Genomic DNA, 21709 nt, shown 5'->3' on the forward strand with positions numbered 1-21709 from the left:
TCTCATCTCTTTTTTTTCCTATCCCTTTGTCTGACAGGTCTTTCTTGATCCCTTTACTTTGAGCCTGTGGGTGTTGATACCTGTGAAACAGATCTCTTGAAAACAGCAATTGGGTCTTGATTTTTTAATCTAACTTGCCATTCTATGCCTCTTACGTGGGGTGTTTAGATCATTTACATTCAGGATTAATATTCATATGTGAGATTTTAGTCCTGTATTAGCTGTTTTTATGTAGACTTGATTGTGTAGTTGTTATATCGTGTCTGTGGGCTATGTGCTTAAGACAGTTTTTATGGCAACAGGTATTGTTCTTCCATCTCCATGTTTAGTACTCCCTTAGAGACCTCTTTTAATGCTGGTCTAGTGGTAATGAATTCCCTTAGTATTTACATGGCTGAGAAGGATTTTATTTCTCCTCCACTTATGAGGTTTAGTTTGGTGGGACATGAAATTCTTGGTTGGAATTTCATTTCTTTAAGGATGCTGAAAATAGGCCCCCAATCTCTTCTGGCTTGTAATGTTACTGCTGAGAAGTCCAGTGCTAGCCTGATAGAGTTTCCATTGTAAGTAACCTGGCCCCTCTCTCCAGTTGCCTTTAAGATGTTTTCTTTTTCATTGACCCTGTAGAACCTGATGACTATATGTCTTGGGGGTGGTTTTTTTTTATATTATCTTGCAGGAATTCTCTGATTTTCTTGAATTTGCATGTTGGCCTCTCTAGTAAGATTGGGAAAATTTGTGTGAACTATTATATATCCTCAAATATGTTTTCCAAGTTGCTTACCCTCTCTCCTTCTCTCTCAGGAATGCCAGTGAATTGTAGTTTTGATCTCTTTACATAATCCCATATATCTTGGAGAGTTAACCATTTTTTTCTTATTCTTTATTCTCTTTTTTGTCTTGCTGCATGGATTCAGATAAATAGTCTTTGAGCTCTGAGATTCTTTGCTCAGCTTGCCCTGTTGTGTTGTTAATGCCTCCAACCGTATTATGACATTCCTTTTGAATTTTTCACTTCCAGAACTTTTCCAGTCTTTTGGTTTAGTTCTTTCTTAAAATGGCTGTTGCATCTTTCAATTCTTGGATCATTTTACTGGATTCCCTGGATTCTTTGGATTGTGTTGTGACTTTCTTCTAGATCTCATTGAGTTTCCTTGCCATCCAAATTTCTAAATTGTACGTCTGTCATTTCAGCCGTGTCAATCTGGCTAAGAAGCATTTCTGGGAAACTAGTGAGATCATTTGGAGGTAAGGAGACACTTAGACTTTTTGAATTGCCAGAGTTCTTGTGCTGATTCTTTCTCATCTGAGAGGGCTGGTGTTCCTTTATCTGTTTTAGAATTTGCTGTCATTTAGGTGGGACTTTTTATTTTTATATTCTTTATTTATCTTAAGGATTTGACTGTGAGATATATATCTGTTCGTTTGGCTTCAATTCTGGGTCCTAACAGAAGGCCATAGCTCTGCATGGGATCTTTATTTTTGGAAAGATTCCTGCATCTTGTTTCACAGGCAGTGTATACTGGCCGATTTTTTTTTTTTTTTTTTGAGTAGGGGTAGGGCGGTGTAATTCAAGTTCCCATCCAGTAGATGGTGCTTAAGAGTCATGGCTGGCAGGCGCGAAGCAGGGAGTGGTGGCTCACCCCTGTAATTCCAGCACTTTGGGAGGCCAAGGGGGGCAGATCAATTTGGGAAGCCGAGGAGGGCGGATCACTTGAGCTCAGGAGTTCGTGACTAGCCTGGCCAACATGGTAAAACACTGTCTCTACTAAAAATACAAAAAATAGCCGAGTGGCCAATATGGTGAAACACTGTCTCTACTAAAAATACAAAAATTAGCCGAGTATGGTGGCGTGCGCCTGTAATCCCAGCTACTCCAGAGGCTGTGGCAGGAGAATCGCTTGAACCCAGGAGGCGGAGGTTGCAGTGAGCCCAGATCGCGCCACTGCACTCAGGCCTGGGCGATAGAGCTAGACTCTGTCTTAAAAAAAAAAAGAGAGAGAGAGAAAAGAAAAAGAGCCTAGGAGGCAGAGAATGCAGGGATCCTAGATTGCACCACCGCACTCCAGCCTGGGAAACGCAAGGAGACTCCGGTCTCCAAAAAAACAAAAAAGTAATGGCTGGCAGATTGGCTCTTAGCCTAGCACGTCTTTTGTAATTCAGCACCTTTGCAGTAGTGCTCTGTGATGGGGGAGATGGGAGAGAAGAGATGACCCCCTTACCATATACGTTCTTGGATCTTAGGGGAGCCTCCTGCAATCACTGGTGCCGCGCCCTTGAACCCCTGCCTCACTCTTCCTCATGCTGAGAGTGAGGGCCCTTCCCCTGCTCCAACCACAAATCTCAGCTCTGCATTCTGGAGCTACGTGCTCTTACCCTGGGGACTTGGGACCTACTGGGCTAGCAGCCTTGTCCTCTGACCTTTTGAGATCGAGCACCAGCTGTGCTTGGTGGGGGCAGGGGGATTTGGCGGGGAATTGCCCCAGGCCACTAGCAAAGCACTCAAAGCAGTATGCCTGCTCCTGTGCAAGCAGCCAGGCAGGGAACTCCAAGAGGGGTCAGTGCACAGGCAGATGTGCAGATCTGACACACCTTGATATCTCAGGAAAGACAGCCTTGTTCTCTCCCAGTCCAGTCAGCAAAGTCAAGAGTCATGCAGAGGAACATGGAGAACCCTTGGATATGGATGCCTATTACCGTATTTTGTTGCAGCTGTCGCCATGCAAAATCCCCTGGGCTTTACACATGCTCAAGCTTGGTCTCTGTCTACTCTCTGGGCAGTCCCCCCTACCAGGTCAACTGTCTGTAGGGGTGGTGGCATCTCGTGCAGCCAGGATCCCAGAAGTCCATGGTAAGAGTGGGTTTCTCCACAGGTTCTTCACTTATTACCACTTCCTTAGGAGCCATTCAGGGCCAAGGAGTCCTTCCTATATAGTTGGGCCATCCCATGCAGTGCTCTTAGTTTCCTCTCTCTTTAGCCCTGGTGCCTGCATTGCCTCTCCGTCAGCTCTCAGTGTTTTCTCCCAAAAGATCTGTTTTGAAGTATGTTGATTTACTCCATATTTTGGTCTCACTTTCCTGGAGAGGCTCTTCCTGGGTGTGTCTATTTGGCCCTCTTTTCCCACCTCTTCTTAGGATACTTTTTATTTCTTTGCTATCGGTTGTAATGTTTCCTCTTTCATTTCTGATTTTTGTTATTCGAATCTTCTTTATTTTTTCTTAGTCTGGCTAAGAATTTGCTGACTTTACCTTTAAAAAACCGAACTCTCCATTGTGGAAGACAGTGTGGCGATTCCTCAAGGATCTAGAACTAGAAATATCATTTGACCCAGCCATCCCATTACTGGGTATATACCCAAAGGATTAGAAATCATGCTGCTATAAAGACACATGCACACGTATGTTTATTGTGGCACTATTCACAGTAGCAAAGACTTGGAACCAACCCAAATGTCCATCAATGATAGACTGGATTAAGAAAATGTGGCACATATATACCATTGGAATACTATGCAGCCATAAAAAGGATGAGTTCATGTCCTTTGCAGGGATATGGATAAAACTGGAAATCATCATTCTAAGCAAACTGTCACAAGGACAGAAAACCAAACACCACATGTTCTCACTCATAGGTGGGAATTGAACAATGAGAACACATGGACACAGGAAGGGGAACATCACACATCAGGGCCTGTTGTAGGGTGAGGGGCTGGGGGAGTTATAGCATTAAGAGAAATACCTAATGTAAATGATGAGTTGATGGGTGCCGCAAACCACCATGGCACATGTATACCTATGTAACAAACCTGCACGTTGTGCACATGTACCCTAGAGCTTAAAGTATAATAGAAAAAAAAAAAGAAAATTTAGACTTGAAAAAAGAAATCCGAACTCTCAGTGTTGTTGTTATTTTTCTGTTGTTTTTCTATTCTCTCTCATTTATTTCTGTTCTAATCTTTATTGTTTCCTTCCTTCTGCTGACTTTGGACTTACTTTTTTCTTCTTTATCTAATTCCTTGAGGTATAAAGGTAGGTTGTTGATACGAGCTCTTTGTTCTTTTGTAATGTACACACTTACCACTTAAACTTCAGTCTTAGGACTGCTTTTGCTGCATTGTATTTCGTTCTTCTTACGTTTTAATTGAGCATTTAATATGATTTTATTTCTTCTCCTAGTGTATCAATTTTATTTCTTTAAACATTTTCGTGGTGGTTGCCCTGGAATTTGTGATGTGCACTTTATACTAAGTATACCTTTAAGTGACATTAAACTGCTTGATGTGCATACAATTACTTTGTGGAGTATTCACAATTCCTCCCTCCTGTCCCTTATGACATCTCTGTCACTCATTCTACTTACCTATATGCTGTAATCATCTAATAAATTATTACTATTGTTACATTAAACAGTTACTTAGATAAGCTAAGAAAAAGGCAAATATTTTATTTACTTTCATTTATTCTTTCTATAACCCTCTTCATTTTTTAATATAGATCCAAGTCTCTGATACAATTTTCCTTCTGCCTGAAGAAGATCTTTTAAGATTTCTTATGGGAAAGTCTGCTCATAATAAATTCCCTCAGGTTTTGTATCTAGAAAGTTTATAGTTCTGCTTCATTTTTAAAAGATAGTTTCACCAGATATAAAATTCTAGATTTGTGCGGTTGTTTTTCAGTGATTTGAATATTTTACTCTACTCTCTTCTTGCTTGATGGTTTCTGATCAGAATTCCACTGTAATTCGCAACCTTATTCATCTATAGGTAAGGTGATTTTTTTCCCCGTCTTTGGACTTCTTTCAAGATTTTCTCCTTGTCTTCCTACAAGTTTGAATATATTAGGTTGGAGCAAAAGTAATTGCAGATTTGCCATTGAAAGTAATGGCAAGAACCACAGTTGCTTTTGTACCAACCTAATAATATGCCTAGGTTTAGTATTTTTGGAATGTATCTTATTGGTGGCCTTTGAGTTTTTTGAATCTCTGGTTTTGTATCTTTCATTAGTTTGGGAACACCCGCAATCATTGTAACATTAGCTCTATTTTTCTTCTCCTTCTGATATTCCAATTGCCCATATGTCACATATATTGAAATTTTTGCACAGTTCTTTGATATTCTGTACTTTTCATTCCTTTATTCATTGCACGTCCATTTGGAAGTTTCTGTTGACCCTTCATCAAGCTCACTGATTCTTTCCTTGGCCGTCCTGGGTCTTCTAATGAGCCCATCAAAGGCACCCCTCTTTACTTTTGTTAGAGTGGTTCTAAGAACATGCATCTGTTCTTGCATGTTGTCTACTTTTTCCATTAGAACCCTTAACGTAGTAATTAGTTATTGTAAGTTCTCTGTCAATTCCAAAATTTGTTTCATATTCCAACATGTAAGTCTGGTTTTGATGCTTGCTTTGTGTCTTTGGACTTTGTTTTTCCATCTTTTGCCATGTCTCATGTTTTTTTTGATGAATGCAGGACATGTTGAATTGGGTGGTAGAAAATGAAATAAATAGCCTCTAATGTGAGAACTGGTATAATCTGGCTGTGAACTGGGCCTTGTTTAGTGTTTGTTGTAGCTACAGCTGCTAGAGGCTTCAAATTTCTCTTCCGTTCTGATTGTCTTCTCTCTTGCCCTTAGGTTTCCCTTAGTACTCTTTCTCTGAGAGATGCTGTCTTGAGACTCTTTTACTTGTAGTCCACAATTATACAGGAGCCCAGCTGTTGTGGTGGTGAATTATGAGGGGGGAGGAACATTCTGTCATTAGCCAGTCACATCTCAGTCTTTGAATGGGCCTGTGTCTGTGTCCTGTGACCTTCATGAGTTATTCTGCTTGTGTAACTCCTAACATTAGGTGAGACAAAGTGGATAGAGATTAATTGAGAGGAGTGTCTTTACCCAAAGCTCTGGGGAAGGCTATGGTAACATCTTTCATCCTGGAGAATAGGCCTCTGTTATTAAGGAGGCTCTGGATGTGTTTCACAGGGATGAGTCTTCTACTTCCCCTGCCATCACCAGGAGAGTGGGGGATCTTTTTTTGTTCTTCACTATGAAAACGTGGTCTGGTTCCTGAAAGGTAACAGTTGAGTACCCCCTAAGACTGTGGTCCTCAGGGTTTCTCTTTCTCTTGATAGTCTACCTTCAGCCTCCAGCAAGTTGTCAAAATTACCGTGTAAGTGTGCCTATGAGATTTTTGGCTCGATTGGCTTCTGCATCAGAAAAGCAGGTCTCCACTGTGATTCTGTAGAATCTCCTGTCTTTCCACATTGTAGGGTGGTGGCTCACCTTTCAAACTCAGTTCTCTGAGATCTCAGAAAAATGATTGATTTCCAGTTTGTCTAGTTCTTGCTTGTAAAAATAGGAGTGATGGAATTTTTATGACAATTTACATTTCCTTTTTTCCCCAAAAAAACACTGTGAGAACTAATCTCTGCCTTCTTTATACTCTTGAGACACTTTCAACCCCTCTTATAGTACTTACTGTAGGTTGTCTAATATAACAGTGGCCCCCATCCTTTTTAGCACCAGGGACCAGTTTGATGGAAGACAATGTTTCCATGGACTGGGTAGAAGATGGGACTTGAGAGGGACGATTTTGGGATTAGACTCTTCCACCTCAGATAAACAAGCATTAGATTTTCATAAGGAGTACACAACCTAGATCCCTCACAGTGCAGTTCACAACAGGGTTTTGTGTTCCTGTGAGAATCTGATGCTGCCACTGATCTGACAGGAGATGGAGCTCGGGTAGTAATGTGAGCAATGGGGAGCAGCTGTAAATACAGATGAAGTTTCGCTCATTCACACACCACTCACCTCCTACTGTGCAGCCTGGTTCCAAGCAGGCCATGAACTGGGACCTGTCCACAGCCTGGGGGTTGGGGACTCTTGTAATACAACATTGGAGCTGCTAATATTGTGCAAACATACTCTCTCTATTTCTATTTTTTTCTCAATCTGAAACCAGCTCAATTGTCCCATACATCTGATATTTATGATTTCGTTTGAATAAACATAGAAATGGACCCTCCCATTCTTAAAACTTGTTTATCTTGTCTGATTTCCTTTCTCAAGAAACCAACCATCAGGCCTCCCAGATAGTATCAAGGAACTGAAACTCACCACATCATCTCATCTGATCAGTGAGACACCAGACCTCTCACCCATCATGATTGCCTGAGCAACAACCTGCTTGCTGTTGACCAGCTCTCTTCTTCCTTAGTCCTCCCACATTCCTGTTTTCCTGCATGTAGTTACATTTCTTCCCTGCTATATAAACACCTGATTTTAGTTGGTCAGGGAGATGAATTTGAGACTAATCTCCCATCTCCTCAGCTACAGCACCCAAATAAAGCCTTCTTCCCTGGTGATAGTCCTTGTCTCAGTAATTGGCTTGCTGTGCATCAAGCAACAGGATCCAGACCAAACCCCTGTCATTTCAGTAAGAAATCTATGTCCGTGTCTAAATCTGTATCTTAATATATCAGGAACCACCGATATTCATGAGATATGCCATATATTTTTATTTTCCCATTGCACAAGCATAATGTCTATTGTATGTAGTAAACGCTTGATTGATGTTTTATTATTTATTTATTTATTTAGAAACGGAGTTTCGCTCTTGTCGCCCAGGCTGGAGTGCAATGGTGCAATCTCAGCTCACTGCAACCTCCACCTTCGGGGTTCAAGCGATTATCCTGTCTCAGCCTCCTGAGTAGCTGGGATTACAGACGTGTGCCTCCATGCCCAGCTAATTTTTGTGTTTTTAGTAGAGATGGGGTTTTGCCATGTTGGCCAGGCTGATCTTGAACTCCTGACCTCAGGTGATCCACCCGCGTCGGCATCCCAAAGTGTTGGGATTACAGGCTTGAGCTACTATGCCCGGCCTGATGATGTCTTAATATTTCAAAAGTATAGAATTAGTTGCTTATAAAAATATATTTGATCATAAAGCATGACTTCCTTTTCCATTAGGACTCCATCATTTTAGGGTGGCTGCACTTATATGAACACTGGTTCTAGATTGCCTGGCTTGTTCAACTACTTACTAGCTTCTGTGATTTGGGGCAAGTTATTTAACTTCTCTTTATCTCATCCTTTTTGTCTGTAAAATGAGGGAAAAAGCATTTTCTTGTTGAGCAGTTAAATGAGTCCATGCATGAATGTAAGGCACTTAGAACAATGTCTGGTCAGCATATTGTAAGGACTTGATAGTTGTTAACCGTTAGCAGTAAGAATGATATTATTGTTATCATTGTTATTTATGTCTTTGTATGACATGGAACATTGCTAATTATTTGACCATAACTGTACTTGTTCAGCCTCATCAACCATCATTGTCCACACTATTAAACTTACGGTAACTCCCTAAGTATGTTCCATTCACTCATTCTTTGTCTTTTCCAAACTTGGTGCTGCCTTGGTCTATAATATCTTTTTCTTGCCTCTCCACTTAGCAAAGTCCTACCGATCTATACAACTTAATCTAAAACACTTTCTCTTTCATAAAATAGTTCCTCATTCTTCCAGGTAGCCTTCAAATTCTTCCAGGCTTCTTATTGCATATGAATAACTGCATGATACTGAATCCTAACACATTAATAAATATTGCTTATTTTTTTAGATAATGAAAGTAGATACCTTGTTCATTATTGTTACTAGCTTGGTTTTTAGTGCATAATTGTTCAACAAATATTTGTTGAATGAATGCAGGTGAAATGACTCTAAAGCAGGGATTGGCCCAATTCACATAGAAGCTTTCAGTCAGGCCGTAACACTCACTGACACATCACTGTCCTTCCCTAAGTTAATTTTTCTGTTATCTGTGCTCTCACGAGAGTAAATAGGTCACCTACTCTCTCTTATTATTATCATGTCTATCTTACCCACTAGACTGAAAGCTAGTCCAGTGTATCAGCTTGGTCTTACTTATTTTTTATGCTGAGAGGGGACCTTAAATAGCAATAAGTATTTGTTGAACAAAGTATATCATTTTAGTGTTACATGGTGGACAAAAAAAAATGAGAGAAGAAAAAAATTAATATTGAAAGTTTGAAGGGATAAATGGCAAAGGTGAAGTGTTACACAACTAATTAGACAAAAAGAGAAAAAATGATGCTTTAAGTGGGTTAAAGTAAATAGAGTCTGAGAAGATTTCTTTTTATTTCATTCTGTTGGTTAAATTCTGTTGGCAGAAGTCCTCAGCAGTAAGAAGGGATTGAAGGCTGAATTTAAAGAGTCAAATAGTTGGATAACAACATGTTTACCTGTAAAATAATTTCTTTCTTATCTTTGTCTCAGTAAAATAATATGGTAGTCCTATGAATATAGAAACAATTATTTTGGGAATATAGGCATGAAAAACACAAAATTTGTTACATTCACTTTTTATTCACTTGATAACATAGAAGAGTATGATCTTCTGGCCATGTGTTTTGCTCTGATAGCCTTGGAATGGGAATCTCAGCAAAGTGTGTAATATAAGCCATTCACTTCAGAGGGAATTTGTAGAATTTCATGAACAGTGGCCGTGATGTTAATGAGTATGTACAGTATTCTTCTGACAGGTATAACAGAATACAGATAATCTCTGTTGTTTTATTAGGGATGAAGTATGGCAGCTAGAAATAATGTGTTCATTTATAGGAATTATAATATTTATGTATTTCAGCTGAAGAATCGGCTTTACATAAATGTGACAGGATGGAGATCAATGTGAAATATTTTCCACAGGAAGTGATTAGGTTGAATTTACACTAAAAAAGATTATAGAAGAAGCAAGCTTTTCCTTTTAGAGTTTTGCTATAGTTTTGCTGAAGTTCATTCTGATCTTAGAAATTACTAACTTCTGCTTAACATAATATCACTTAATTTGTAATACTAATCATTACAAATATTAAAATAACTACTGTAGTAAAAGACATTTGAGAAATCTTTATTTGGAAATGTGAGAATTTTTTTATAATGATATTGTAGATATCCAAACATTTATGAAATGAATAGATTAGTTATTATTATTTGAAAGCATCCAAATCTGAAATGACATTCTCCAAAAGAATGAGTATGTACACTTAATATGAAATCTTTTTTAGATGATTTATTTAAGTGGCCCTTCTTTAGGCACATAGCTTCTTCTACTCATATTTTTCTAACTTCATTTGATCATTAATCCACCTAGTCTAGCAATACTTAAAACTGCCTTTTCTACTCTTTCTTGCTTATCCTTCAATACAGAAGCTATCTGCTAGATATAATGCCTTCTTTGCATGTTTTGTGGACATTTTTCCCTCCATTGCCTATTCAGTACTTTTTATTGTATTGTTATATTCCTAAAAACAAAATAAGGAAATGTTAACATACTCATCTGTAGCCATTTAATTTGAGGAAAGAGATGTGAAATATGACTGATTTGAATAAAATAGTGTTTTGAGTAACACAATTTTGCTTCTGTGAAATAGCAGGTATTTGTATACTGCAATATTCAAAGTCAACTAAAATTCTCCAACTTCCTTATAATTTTGAGATTCATAGCAGCTTGAACCCTGCTGAGTATTTCAACCTGAGCTTGCCAAATCATGTCAGTATTTCAAAGAGACAGTGGACCTTTTGGAAAATACATATTTCTAGGGAGAGGTGGGCGATGTATTCTTAAACTATCTCCAATATATACATGACTTTTCCAGTTTGATCAAAAAAGCCCTACATTCTTCTAATTGTAACTTCAGTGTTGAGCATTGGTCTCTGTTTTGTCTTTTCTTCAAATTCACTGAACCCTAAGGCAAATTTTGCCTACGTTTTTTTAAGACATTCCAGAACAAGTGACACTTTGGTTGATAATGAAGTTTCTTTTAGATTACAAAATTATTTGTGTAGAAGCATTATAAGAATACTATTTTTTTATTTTGTTTTATTATTATTATTGAGACAGCATCTGGCTCTGTCACCCAGGCTGGAGTGCAGAGGCTCCATCTCCTCTCACCATAACCTCCGCCTTCCGCACTCAAGTGATTCTCCCACTCCAGTCTCCTGAGTAGCTGGGACAACAGGCATCTGCCACCATGCCCAGCTAATTTTTATTTTTTGGTTTTTGTTTTGTTTTGTTTTGTTTGGAGATGCAGTTTTGCTCTTGTTGCCAGGCTGGAGTGCAGTGGCGTGATCTCAGCTCATGCAACCTCCGCCTCCCCAGTTCAAGTGATTCTCCTGCCTCAGCCTCCTGAGTAGCTGGGACTACAGGCATCCGCCACCACACCCGGCTAATTTTTGTATTTTTAGTAGAGACAGGGTTTCACCTTGTTGCCCAGGCTGGTCCCAAACTCCTGGGGTTCAAGTGATGTGCCCCCCTCAGCCACCCAAAGTTCTGGTTTTACAGGCATGAGCCAGTCCTGGCCAAGAATGCTATTTTAAATACAACGAAAATAACCATGTACAACTGTGATTTGCCTCTGGATAAATAGATTTAGGTATAAAAGGTCTAGTTAAGAGAACTTTTTTTTTTTGAGTGCTCACAACGTATTATTGTACTGTACTTCTTAAATATATGTTACCTTATTTAATCTCTTAAGATTTAGCTACTGCTATCCCTATTACACAAAGATCATAATAGCTAACATTTATTGAGCACTTACTCTGTAACATGCACTGTTGTAAGAGCTTTACGTGTGCTATCTTTGTTACAATCTCATTGAGAGGTATGATATTATCCCTGTAAAGAATTGAATTTCTGGAGATTTTAAGTAACTTGCCCAAGTAGTCCTGCTTTTCTAGGGATCAACCTTCACGATATAATCAAGCTCATGTCTGATTCACAAGGCTGTATTCTTTCCTCTATGTGACTGCTTCTCTTTTTATAACATATCAATGCTTGTTTTAAAATAGAAATTACTTTAAATAATTTAATAATTTAGTATCATAGATAATCTCTCAACTCTTCAAAGCTCCATGTTGGGGTTGTCCATGGCATGACACTACATACCCCAATGTGTATATGAATTCCATTTGAGAAGCTGAGCAGGTCAACATATTTCTTCCAAAGCTTGCACTATATTTATAGCAGTTGTGCAAGGAATGATGTCAAATTGACTAAACTGACATCCTATATACCCTTGAATTGCTTTGGTGAAAATTCTCTAATGACTGGGAGTGTCTGTTTAGTCCCTCTTGTGTCTCAAAGATAAACCTGCCAACTCAGGTGACAATTAATCTGCACAATGTGATGAAGAGAATTCAGGAGGTTGATGTTTAGCGAGTCCTGTGCAGCTCACATCACACATTTTTTCCTTCTAAGGTCAAGAGTGTCTTTGATGTTGACAGTGGTAATTTAGCTCTGAGCTGAACTACTATTAAATTGTCTATATAGAGGCAAAGAAGTTCAGACTTTCTGTTCTACATCACCATGTCACCTCTGTACTCCATGTTTTCCTGTAAGTGGCCCACATTTTCTTGTGAAATTACACATTTTCTCTCAGTGTCAAAAAGAGAGAAAGAGAATTTCATTTTGTAATAATGCCAAAACACATGTGTGTGCTTCCACTAGCACACTGTAATGCTGGGACTTGGGAATGGTCCAGTCCGGCGATACGCTTGTCGCTTGTATTTATACATACAGACTTGTTCTGCTGGTCATGTGCCAGGTTCTGGCCATTTGTGCGTGTTTTCCCCTTTCCACCTAGTTTAAAGGTTTCTGTAATCTTAATATGCACCACTGCTAGTCACTTCACACTCTAGAAGCAAAAGTGAATGAGTATTGCTTACTAAATATTGCTGTTTTCTATGGATCTTTATTTGTAAGTCACAGAAAATTAGTGTTCACAGAAGGTGACTCAAGAATCTTTAGCCTGGCAGGAAGTAGAAATCTGATAAAGTTTAGTTGTTACATAACCCCGTTTGGTCAAAAAATGTGTTTTGAGTTGATTGGTGTCAAATTAACATTTGTAAGCTGCTGGTCCTTTTAACTAGTGTTAAATTAAGAAAAATTTTCCATTAAGCAGAGTTTCTAAATAATTTTCTTAATTTGGATCTTCTAAAGAGAAATTTTAAGCCACCAGCACTTGGACTGACTAGATAGCCCTTTGCTTTGATGCCTGGCCAATTTTTCCTCCATCTGTGAGTCAGCTTAAGTATGCCTACTCTTTTTTCAAACCTCCCCTGACTCACTCGTGCAAAATAGAAGTCCTGCTTTCTGTTTTCTCCTTATGTACTTACTGTGCACATGTGTAACAAGAGCCCTTTTAAGTATAATCTTCAATTTGATAAGGGCCTACCTCTGGAGTTGGCATGATGTTACACCGTGTGTAAGAGTAGGAATTACCCCAGTTTATCTTTTCCTATCCAGTGCTGCACACAATGCCAGGCATATAGTCGGTACTCTCTAAATACATGAAAAGGAATGGGTGGGGGCATGAGTTTGTCTTTAAGCTATAAAGTTAGTTTTTAAATAACATAATGATTCCTGGTAGTGAACTTCTAGAACATGCCTACAATGTAATAGCATGAACTGTGAAGCCAGATAGTTTCTGTGTGAATCCCAGCTCTGCCAAATCAAGCTTCTGTACCTGGGCAAGGTACTTAACCTCTCTGTGCCTTGCTTTCTTCTTTTGTAAAACCAGGATTATAATAGTATTTTAGGGCTTTTTATGAGGATGTAATGTGACCATACATCTAAAGTGCTTAGAATAGCGCCTGATGCATAGTAAGCTGCTCTATAATATTTCTGTTCTTACTATATAACCTCCAAGGAAAAAGTAGAATTGCAGAGTGCTGTGACAACAGGCCCCTGGAAAAATGTGTTTTGGTAAGTGGAGAAGATGAATGGAAACTTAATTATGCCTAGCAAATTCCCCTGGTCTTCTGCTCTGAAAGGATGTCTTTGTTAATGCGCTCTTTGTTAAGAGTGTCTTAGGGAATGGAAAGCTGAGGTCACAGTAAGACCTCACTGATGTTGCTAATGGAGCCTAGTGGTTTCATCTTGTGGGACATGGCAGTGTCATGGAACCATCATTTGACTCATCTAATTGTGAATTATTGTGAGAGAGAAACAGGAATTAGGGTAACTGTAGACTTTTGTCCAAACCAGGAAGGTGGTGCTGTTATAAATACATTGAAACAGTGGGCATAGGCAGAGCAGTTTCAGGCAAACCAGAATTACTTAGAAGAACAATGTAGACTTTCATACATATGTGGCCTAGTTCACTTAAGAACCTTTCTGAGATACACTACCTTTGATGTGCACCATTACCTTGAAATTGCATTCAGAAGATAAATGTGTAATTTATCCCTCCTCTGTTTAATTTCATTCATTAGTACAGAATGTGAACTACACAGTTGATTTTAGGTCTCACTGCTTTCCCCAGTCTTAGTGTCCGCTGAGTGGGCCTGGGAAGAAGAGCTGATTCCTTTACCGCATGGTAGACTGGAAAGCAGTGGAAGCAAGAGAGGATGACATGAATTAAGAAGTTATTTTTTCTTTAATCTAAATGTTTAACCACCTCCCCTGAATTGAATTCCATTTGTGAATTGCAACCAGTCTTGTTCAGTTAACCCAGATCCTTGGATTTATAACTGAAAAAAAAAAAAAGAAACTTATTCAGATCAGTGGCTTTTCATGGCTGTTTATCTTTACGGTGTCAGAACTAGACTAGAACTTAGGTTTCTGTTATTAAATCCAATGCTGTCTTCAGTACACTGGTAAATCATCAGAGAATTTAGTGTCTAAATAAATTAAACCTCTATGTTCTTTATAGCTGAAGCTTCCTCCTATATATATATGTAGTATATATATATATTGTGTGTGTATATATATATAGATATATAATTAGAGAATTATTTACATCTGGTTTTATCCTCCTACAAGAGCATTTGGACTTGAGAGCAGCAAGTGGCACCCTGCCAGTGACAAATGGAGGCACTGTGGTTGCCTTCCCATCATCCGCTACCTTTTATGGTGTCAAGGGATTTCTAGCTCTCCTTCGTGACCCAGCTGCAAAACAGCTGTCGTTTAGGCTCCTGCCTTTGCACTCTCACAAGACAGCTTTCCTTACCATCCCCACAGGGTTTAAACTTCTGCAGTACAAGTGTCAACTCCGTTCTGTGAGCTCAGGCCTCCCGTTTGGGAGCCAAACAACATAGCACTTCTCATGCTATCACCAAGCAGTTTGGAAGGAATTATCTAGTGAATGCTTATAGTGCTGGTGATAACAAATGAGAAACACCCATTGTAGTTACAGCTACACTGAATGATTGGAGTCATGGCTAATAGCTAATATTTCAGGGCTTTCTAATTGCACTAATTCCCTAAATGGAGATCACATTGACCACTTTATCCATTTAAAGTAAAGTTTCCTATTGGAAACCAGTTTTTCATGAACTTTTGGTGTCATCTTATGCATCACAGAATGCTAATAAAATTTGCTGGTTTTTTGTTTTTTTTTTTTCCTTATGAGGAGGAGGTATTACCAATTATGGCAATGGCATGAAGCTCTGAGTATCACTCAGGTCTCAAGATTTAGTCAGATTTACCACGGAAACTATGCCATCCATCATTTAGGCAACAACACTTCATAAGGAGAGTATGCATTTAAGAAAAATGTTTTGAGTGTTTGCTTTTGCAAGATGTTTAGCATTCTTCGTGCATCTTTGACCACCTACTACGCATCTGGTCCTTGGATAAGTGTTGATTAAACAATTCTACTAAATTGGTTTACAATGAGCAAAAGAGATTACAAATGGTAATTAGAGTACATATGGTAAGTGTCACAACAAAAGTAGGAATCAAGTGTTGTTAGAGCACCCAGGAGGAAAAAGACTCAGCTTAAAGAATTCTGGGCAGGCTTAATTTGGTCATGGCCATAGTTGGCAAGTTATCTAAGACAAATAGATTTTGGGGTTATTTCCTCTTCTAATTTTAAACTAAACTAACAAAAAAAAATACACATTAATTTTTATGCCCCCTTGTCATTTATGTTTTATGTTCTTTTAAAAAAAACCTTCATTGTGTCTCCTCTCCTTCCGCTGACACTGCTGCTCCTCTTTCCTTCACAGCCAGGTTTGTTGGCAGTTGTCTGTAATTGTTCTATCCATTTTCTTACCCACCGCTCCCCAAATAACACCCACTTCTTCTGGCTTCCATACCTGTTGAACATACCTTCCTGCAGTTACCAGTGATCATGTTATGAAATCTAGTGGATGTTTTTCAGTATTAGACACAATCAACTACTGCTATTTTCTTGAGACCCTGTTTCACTTTACCATCAACCTCTTGATTCAGCCTAGTAAACCACACCGTTGACATCTCAGATATCTCAAAAGTAGGCCAATCTCAACAATTCTCAAAACTAAGCTTATAATGCTACCCACAAAACTTGGCTTTCTTCCATTATTTACTATCTTCCCTTCGGTTTCGGTCAAAAAACTTAGGGTCACCCTTGCTACTCCATCCCCCTCATTGCATTATCTCTGTTCTATCCATGTTATTCTGTTTGAATTTATACAGATAAATTTCTCTCATGTCAGTCCACTAATCTTCCTTTCATTGTCACCTCTCTACTTGCCTTCTGCTCCCATTCCACTCTCTTATCCTCAGTACCCTCAGAGTAATATTCATAAAACAGTGGCTAACATCTTAGTATGACCAATAATCCAGGTGTGCCCTTCTCTTCCCTGCATTTTCACTTTTTGTATGGTTTACCTTCACTCCTCTCTGCCTCACTCACCCTGGGCTTCACACAGTGTTTTTGTTTTTCTGCCACAGATATTTTACCTTTGCTGTGCCTCTACTTAGAATACTTTTGTTTCTGCTTCAATTAGTTAATCATAGAAATATTTTGATTTTTAGATCGAGCATCAATTCTTTTGGAAACGTTCCTTGAGTACTTCCACTAAATCAGACCGTTACAGGTCAAATGGCCATCGATTGTGTTTGTCATACTCTTAGCACCTGAAGTTTTTCGTGCTTCGTCAGGGCAGGAGTTGTGTCTGCTCCTAATCACCATTGTCATTCTAGGCTCAACACAGCACTGGGCACATGGTAGGTGCCCAACAAATATTCATTGGAATGAAAGGAATCAATGAAATACATTTAATGTATTGAGGAAATTTCATTGTTTTAATTAAAAGCAGACACTTTGGTTTGTAATTCAGAGGTAAATTTTATGCATAATTCTAAAGTCTGAAAACAGCACATTTTAATATCTAAAATGATTTACATAATTTAAAAATAAAATTTTAGGATATACTTGTGTTTACCTGTAACTTTATTGTAAATTTAATTCAAACATAATTTCTACTTGCTTCACCTTAGCTTCCTCAGATGTTGTAATGAAATGTCTGAATACTGTTTTCATCAGCTTTGATTATGGATGGATAACCCTTATGATAAGATGTTGGTTTTACCTCTACTTTGAGCTTAGTGTCATGACACAATATAGCAACCTAAGTAATTTTCTCAGGTGGAGCTTATGATGTGATTGTAACCTATCAAATTATCTCCACTGAAACGTTACTACAGTATGTGTGGGTGACCCCTTTAAGTTAGAAGGGAAAATATACAAGTGAACAGATGTAGAAAGGAAATTAAAATGGTAACATTACAGGAAATCTGAGTAAGCTAAACACCTTCATTTATGTAATATTCATAGAAGTCAATCATGTTGTGTTTATACCTTAAAATCTATCTTTTTTTACTCATAATGTCAAAGCTGTGTAGAAAGCAACAGTTCAGCTTGAATTATAAGAATCTCAGATATTTAAATATATATTTATGAAAGGTCGGTTACTTATAATTTGAAATGGTTATTTAAAATGGTCCTGTATGTTTACTTTTTATAATGCTTTTTATTATATTTTTTAATGGAAAGCATCGTTAAAATGTAAGTAGGTGAGTTTTTTGCTGTTGCTTTTCCCATTTTCCCCCCTTCTTGGCATTCTTGCAGGTCTTCTTCTTTTACTTTCTTCTCATTGCAAGGTGTCAGATTTCCAGTATTCTTATGTCTTGCCAATTCTCGGTCTGTGGCACCCTATCTAGTCAGTGTTTCTGAATTTCTTCCACACTCTTTTATCCTAGCATCTCAATCACACAGAACTCTATCACTCCACTACATATGCACATTCCTATCAACACTTGCTTTCATACAGTCTTTCCCATGTGAATAAATGACACCTGCATTCACCCATGTACAGCAAGTGAAAATTTGTGAAGTCAGACTAGATGGGCATAGTGGTGTGCACCTGTAGTCCAATCGACTTGGGAAGCCGAGTCGGGAGGCTCACTTGAACCCTGGATTTTAAGGTTGCAGTGAGCTATGATCGTGCCACTACACTCCAGCCTAGGCAACAGATTAAGACCCCATCTATAAATTTTTTTTTTTTTTTTTTTTTTTTAATGTGGAGTCATCTTTGACTTTTCTTTTTCCATTATATCCACACCTGATCCACTGGCCACTTGTCTTTGAAAGAGATCCTGAATCTACTCATTTCTCATTACTTCCACTGCTGTCACTTTTGTTTAAGCTGTGGAGTATTAACCTTCTAAGAGGTCTCCCTACAGACAGTTTTCCACCCAAAATCTAGAGTGTTTTCTAAAATTTATAAGTGAGATCATATTGTACCTCTATTTCAAATCCTCCATGATGTTCCTTCCTCATCAAAAGACACTCCAGGGCTGAATTCAGCAGCATATACACTAAAAGGGAAAGGACACAGAGATTTCATGGCTCCTGTACAAGGACGTCACATAAATTCATGAAGTGTTCCATATTTGCACAGTTTCCAGAGGCTGTTCGACCCTTTCTTGGTTAACACCTAAGAAAACAATATGAGTAAAAGTAACATGTGGCATTCAAATTGAAACGAATTTTCACTACCAAAAAGAAAAGAAAAAAGACAAATTTCATGCTCCTTACGGAACCCACTAGGCCCTGCACAGTCTGGTCCCTCCTGTCATACTCCTGACTCACCATTTTTAATGGGATTTGCTCAACTGCTGCCGTGATGTTTTCCTTGATAGGCCTAAAAACTCCCAACATGTCAGATCTTTGCCTGCCCTGCCTACTCCCTTAGGTCACTCTTCAAGTATCACTAAAGGCCTTCCTTTGTCACTTTATCACACATAACCCTCCCCCCTCCCCCCACCCCAGTTGTGCATTGCTCTCTTCCGCATTATTTTTCACAAAGCACTGAAGACTGACAGTGTTACCTACTCATGTGTAAACTAAGGATTCCACCACTAAAATGTGAGCTGCACCAGGGAAGGAACTTTGTCTTGATTACCAAGGCCTGGAACCGAGCCTATCACATAGCAGAAACTTAATCCATTTTTATAGAGTGAAACATCACATCTCTGAAGCCTTCTCTTTCATTTCTCAGTACTTAGTTGTACTGTGGTCTTGAGGTACTTATTTTGCCCACTAGTGTAGTACATTTTTTTTTAACAGTCTACACTAGATGTCTTCTTCTCTTCTTGTCAGTCTCGAAAGATCCAGTGACTAATCTTTTTATTCACCTTTGAAATCCCTACAGTAAAATGAGCCAATTATACAGATGGTGCAATTAAGAAAATGTTATTAGGTTATAAACTATAATTTACAGGCTGCTTATTTCATTTAGCACTGGATCTTGAAGTGTGGTTTAGATAATTTTCTACACAATCATTTTAGTAGAAACATTGTATTTCATTGAAATGATTTTTGGCTAATCAAGTTCATGCTAATGGACATTGAGTTTGTATGAACAATATTATAATAAAAATGAATAGCAACTTCTTTGTATTTAAAGGTATTTTCTTAGGACAAATACATAGAAATAGAATCAGTTGGCTAGTGTGTCTGTGATTTAATGCTTTTCATATGTGTCAAATTTCCCCCAGGATGTTTTTGTTACATATTACCATATTTTAGTAACGTGTCGTATGAACACCTGTTTTTATGAACCCTCAGGAATATTGAATTCTCTCTTTATTTGGGAAATTTTTTGATAGATGAATAATATCTCCTTGTATCAATTTGCATTTTAGGTAAACCAAATACATGTTTCTTTAGAAATTCTGACCATTATTTTTTGGTATTTGCAAAGTATTCCTATGTGCCCTTTGCTCATGTAACGTATCTGGCTCTCAGGCCGGAAAGGCAGCTGAGTGTGATGATCCACTTCTTTATCTTGGAGTGAAACTCAGTCTGTTGCAGTCTTTTATTCCCACTTGGTCAGCCATTTAACTTCAGCCAGTTTTGTGACCTCCTCCTTTCCCAGGGGTCAACCTAAATCTGGGAGGCATAATTGTGCTCACAAAGCTGGGAAGGAGGCTATCCTGGCCATCTGATCTGAGCTGACAACACCTTAAAGCCTGATGGCTCTCCAGTGGGACTGGGGATGGGCTTCAGGGAAGCTTTGCTCAGGATGACAGTTCTGGCTCTGGAGTCCAGCCTTGTCCTGGGCATACCACAGAAGCATTCCTCCCTTGTGAGGTCTCTTCGCCTATTCTGGATGTTGTCCTTGAACAGTGTGAAGCACTCACTTTGACCTCTAGCTGCCCTTGGTGTCACTTGATACAATTTTTCAATGAGCTTAGGTCCTGTGACGCTATAAATATCTTTCAGCCAGCCTCTGCTTTTAGGACATTTAGGAAAAGAGGGCACAGAAGACCAGATATTTATGGAAAGTGGGACTTGGATGACAATTCAGGGAGGACAAACATTAATATCAGTTAACTGTTCAGCCAGATCATTTCTGTATCAGGTAGCTTTATTCTGTAATTTCTATTTATGATGTTGTAATGTTCTATAGCAGAATATGGTGACTGTACTTAACACCAATGTATTGTGTAGTTCAGAAGAGCTAGAAGAGAGGATTTGAAATGTTTTCAGCATATAGAAATGATGAATATTAATACTCAAGGTAAAGGACACCCCACCTCAACACACTCTGACTTGGTCATTATACGGAATATCACATTAACAGAATGTCACATGTAACACATAAATATGGACAAATATTTGTATCAATAAATTTTTTTAAAAACATTCAAAACTATCAAATAATGTTCCTTTTATTTGTAAATGATGGTCATCACAAATTACCTTTTACACTCTTTTAACTATAATGCATGGTTAAACAACATATTTTCCAAACTACACATAAGCTTTCAGACTGCTTATCAGCTTATCAGCTGCTTCCCTTTCATATTTGTTATTGGTATAGAGATAACATTTGAATGTGAAATGAAAATGTGATTTGCATTGGTTGTGAAAAACAACAGACACTCATAATTGTAAGAAATTCCCAAAGAGTAAACACCAGACATATGGAAGTGGCTGCTAGAACACACTACTTAAGAGACCGTTCCTTCCCTAGACTTGAAGCAGCCTCTAAATAAAGAGTAGGGCCACTGAAATGAAGTTCTCTGGTTTGTTCTTGATTTTGTTCTAGTTGATATTCCTACTGATGCTGAAGGTATAGGTAATCACCAGTTAAGATATAAATATTTGTTGGAGAATGGGAGCTAGTTCAGAAGAACTATTTTTATCATTTTAGAAACCTTAGCTGGTATGACATTTTCCAGATATGAAATGGAGAAGTTACTACTTTGTTCACAGCTCTGTAATTTACTAATAACATGTAAATAAGTAACTGAGTAGTAACTTTAAGCTATTAAGTTATATAAAGAAAATAAGACCATGCATGGTGGCTCACACCTGTAATCCCACCACTTTGAGAGGCCATGGCAGCTGGATCAC

General features: G+C 38.4%; 1 protein-coding gene and 1 pseudogene across 1 annotated transcript in view; both read left to right on the plus strand.

Moving 5' to 3' along the window:
- TMTC2 (transmembrane O-mannosyltransferase targeting cadherins 2) overlaps window positions 1-21709 on the plus strand; it is a 459784-nt gene that overhangs the window by 327765 nt on the left and 110310 nt on the right. Inside the window, 3 exon segments of the mRNA XM_058425778.1 lie at window positions 16945-16951; window positions 17717-17749; window positions 18492-18531. Coding sequence (XP_058281761.1) covers window positions 16945-16951; window positions 17717-17749; window positions 18492-18531 — 80 coding nt within the window.
- Window positions 18642-18742, plus strand: LOC116479755 (U6 spliceosomal RNA; annotated as a pseudogene).

Source organism: Hylobates moloch, unplaced genomic scaffold (genome assembly GCF_009828535.3).
Source record: "Hylobates moloch isolate HMO894 unplaced genomic scaffold, HMol_V3 SCAFFOLD_12, whole genome shotgun sequence".
Classification (NCBI taxonomy): Eukaryota; Metazoa; Chordata; class Mammalia; order Primates; family Hylobatidae; genus Hylobates; species Hylobates moloch.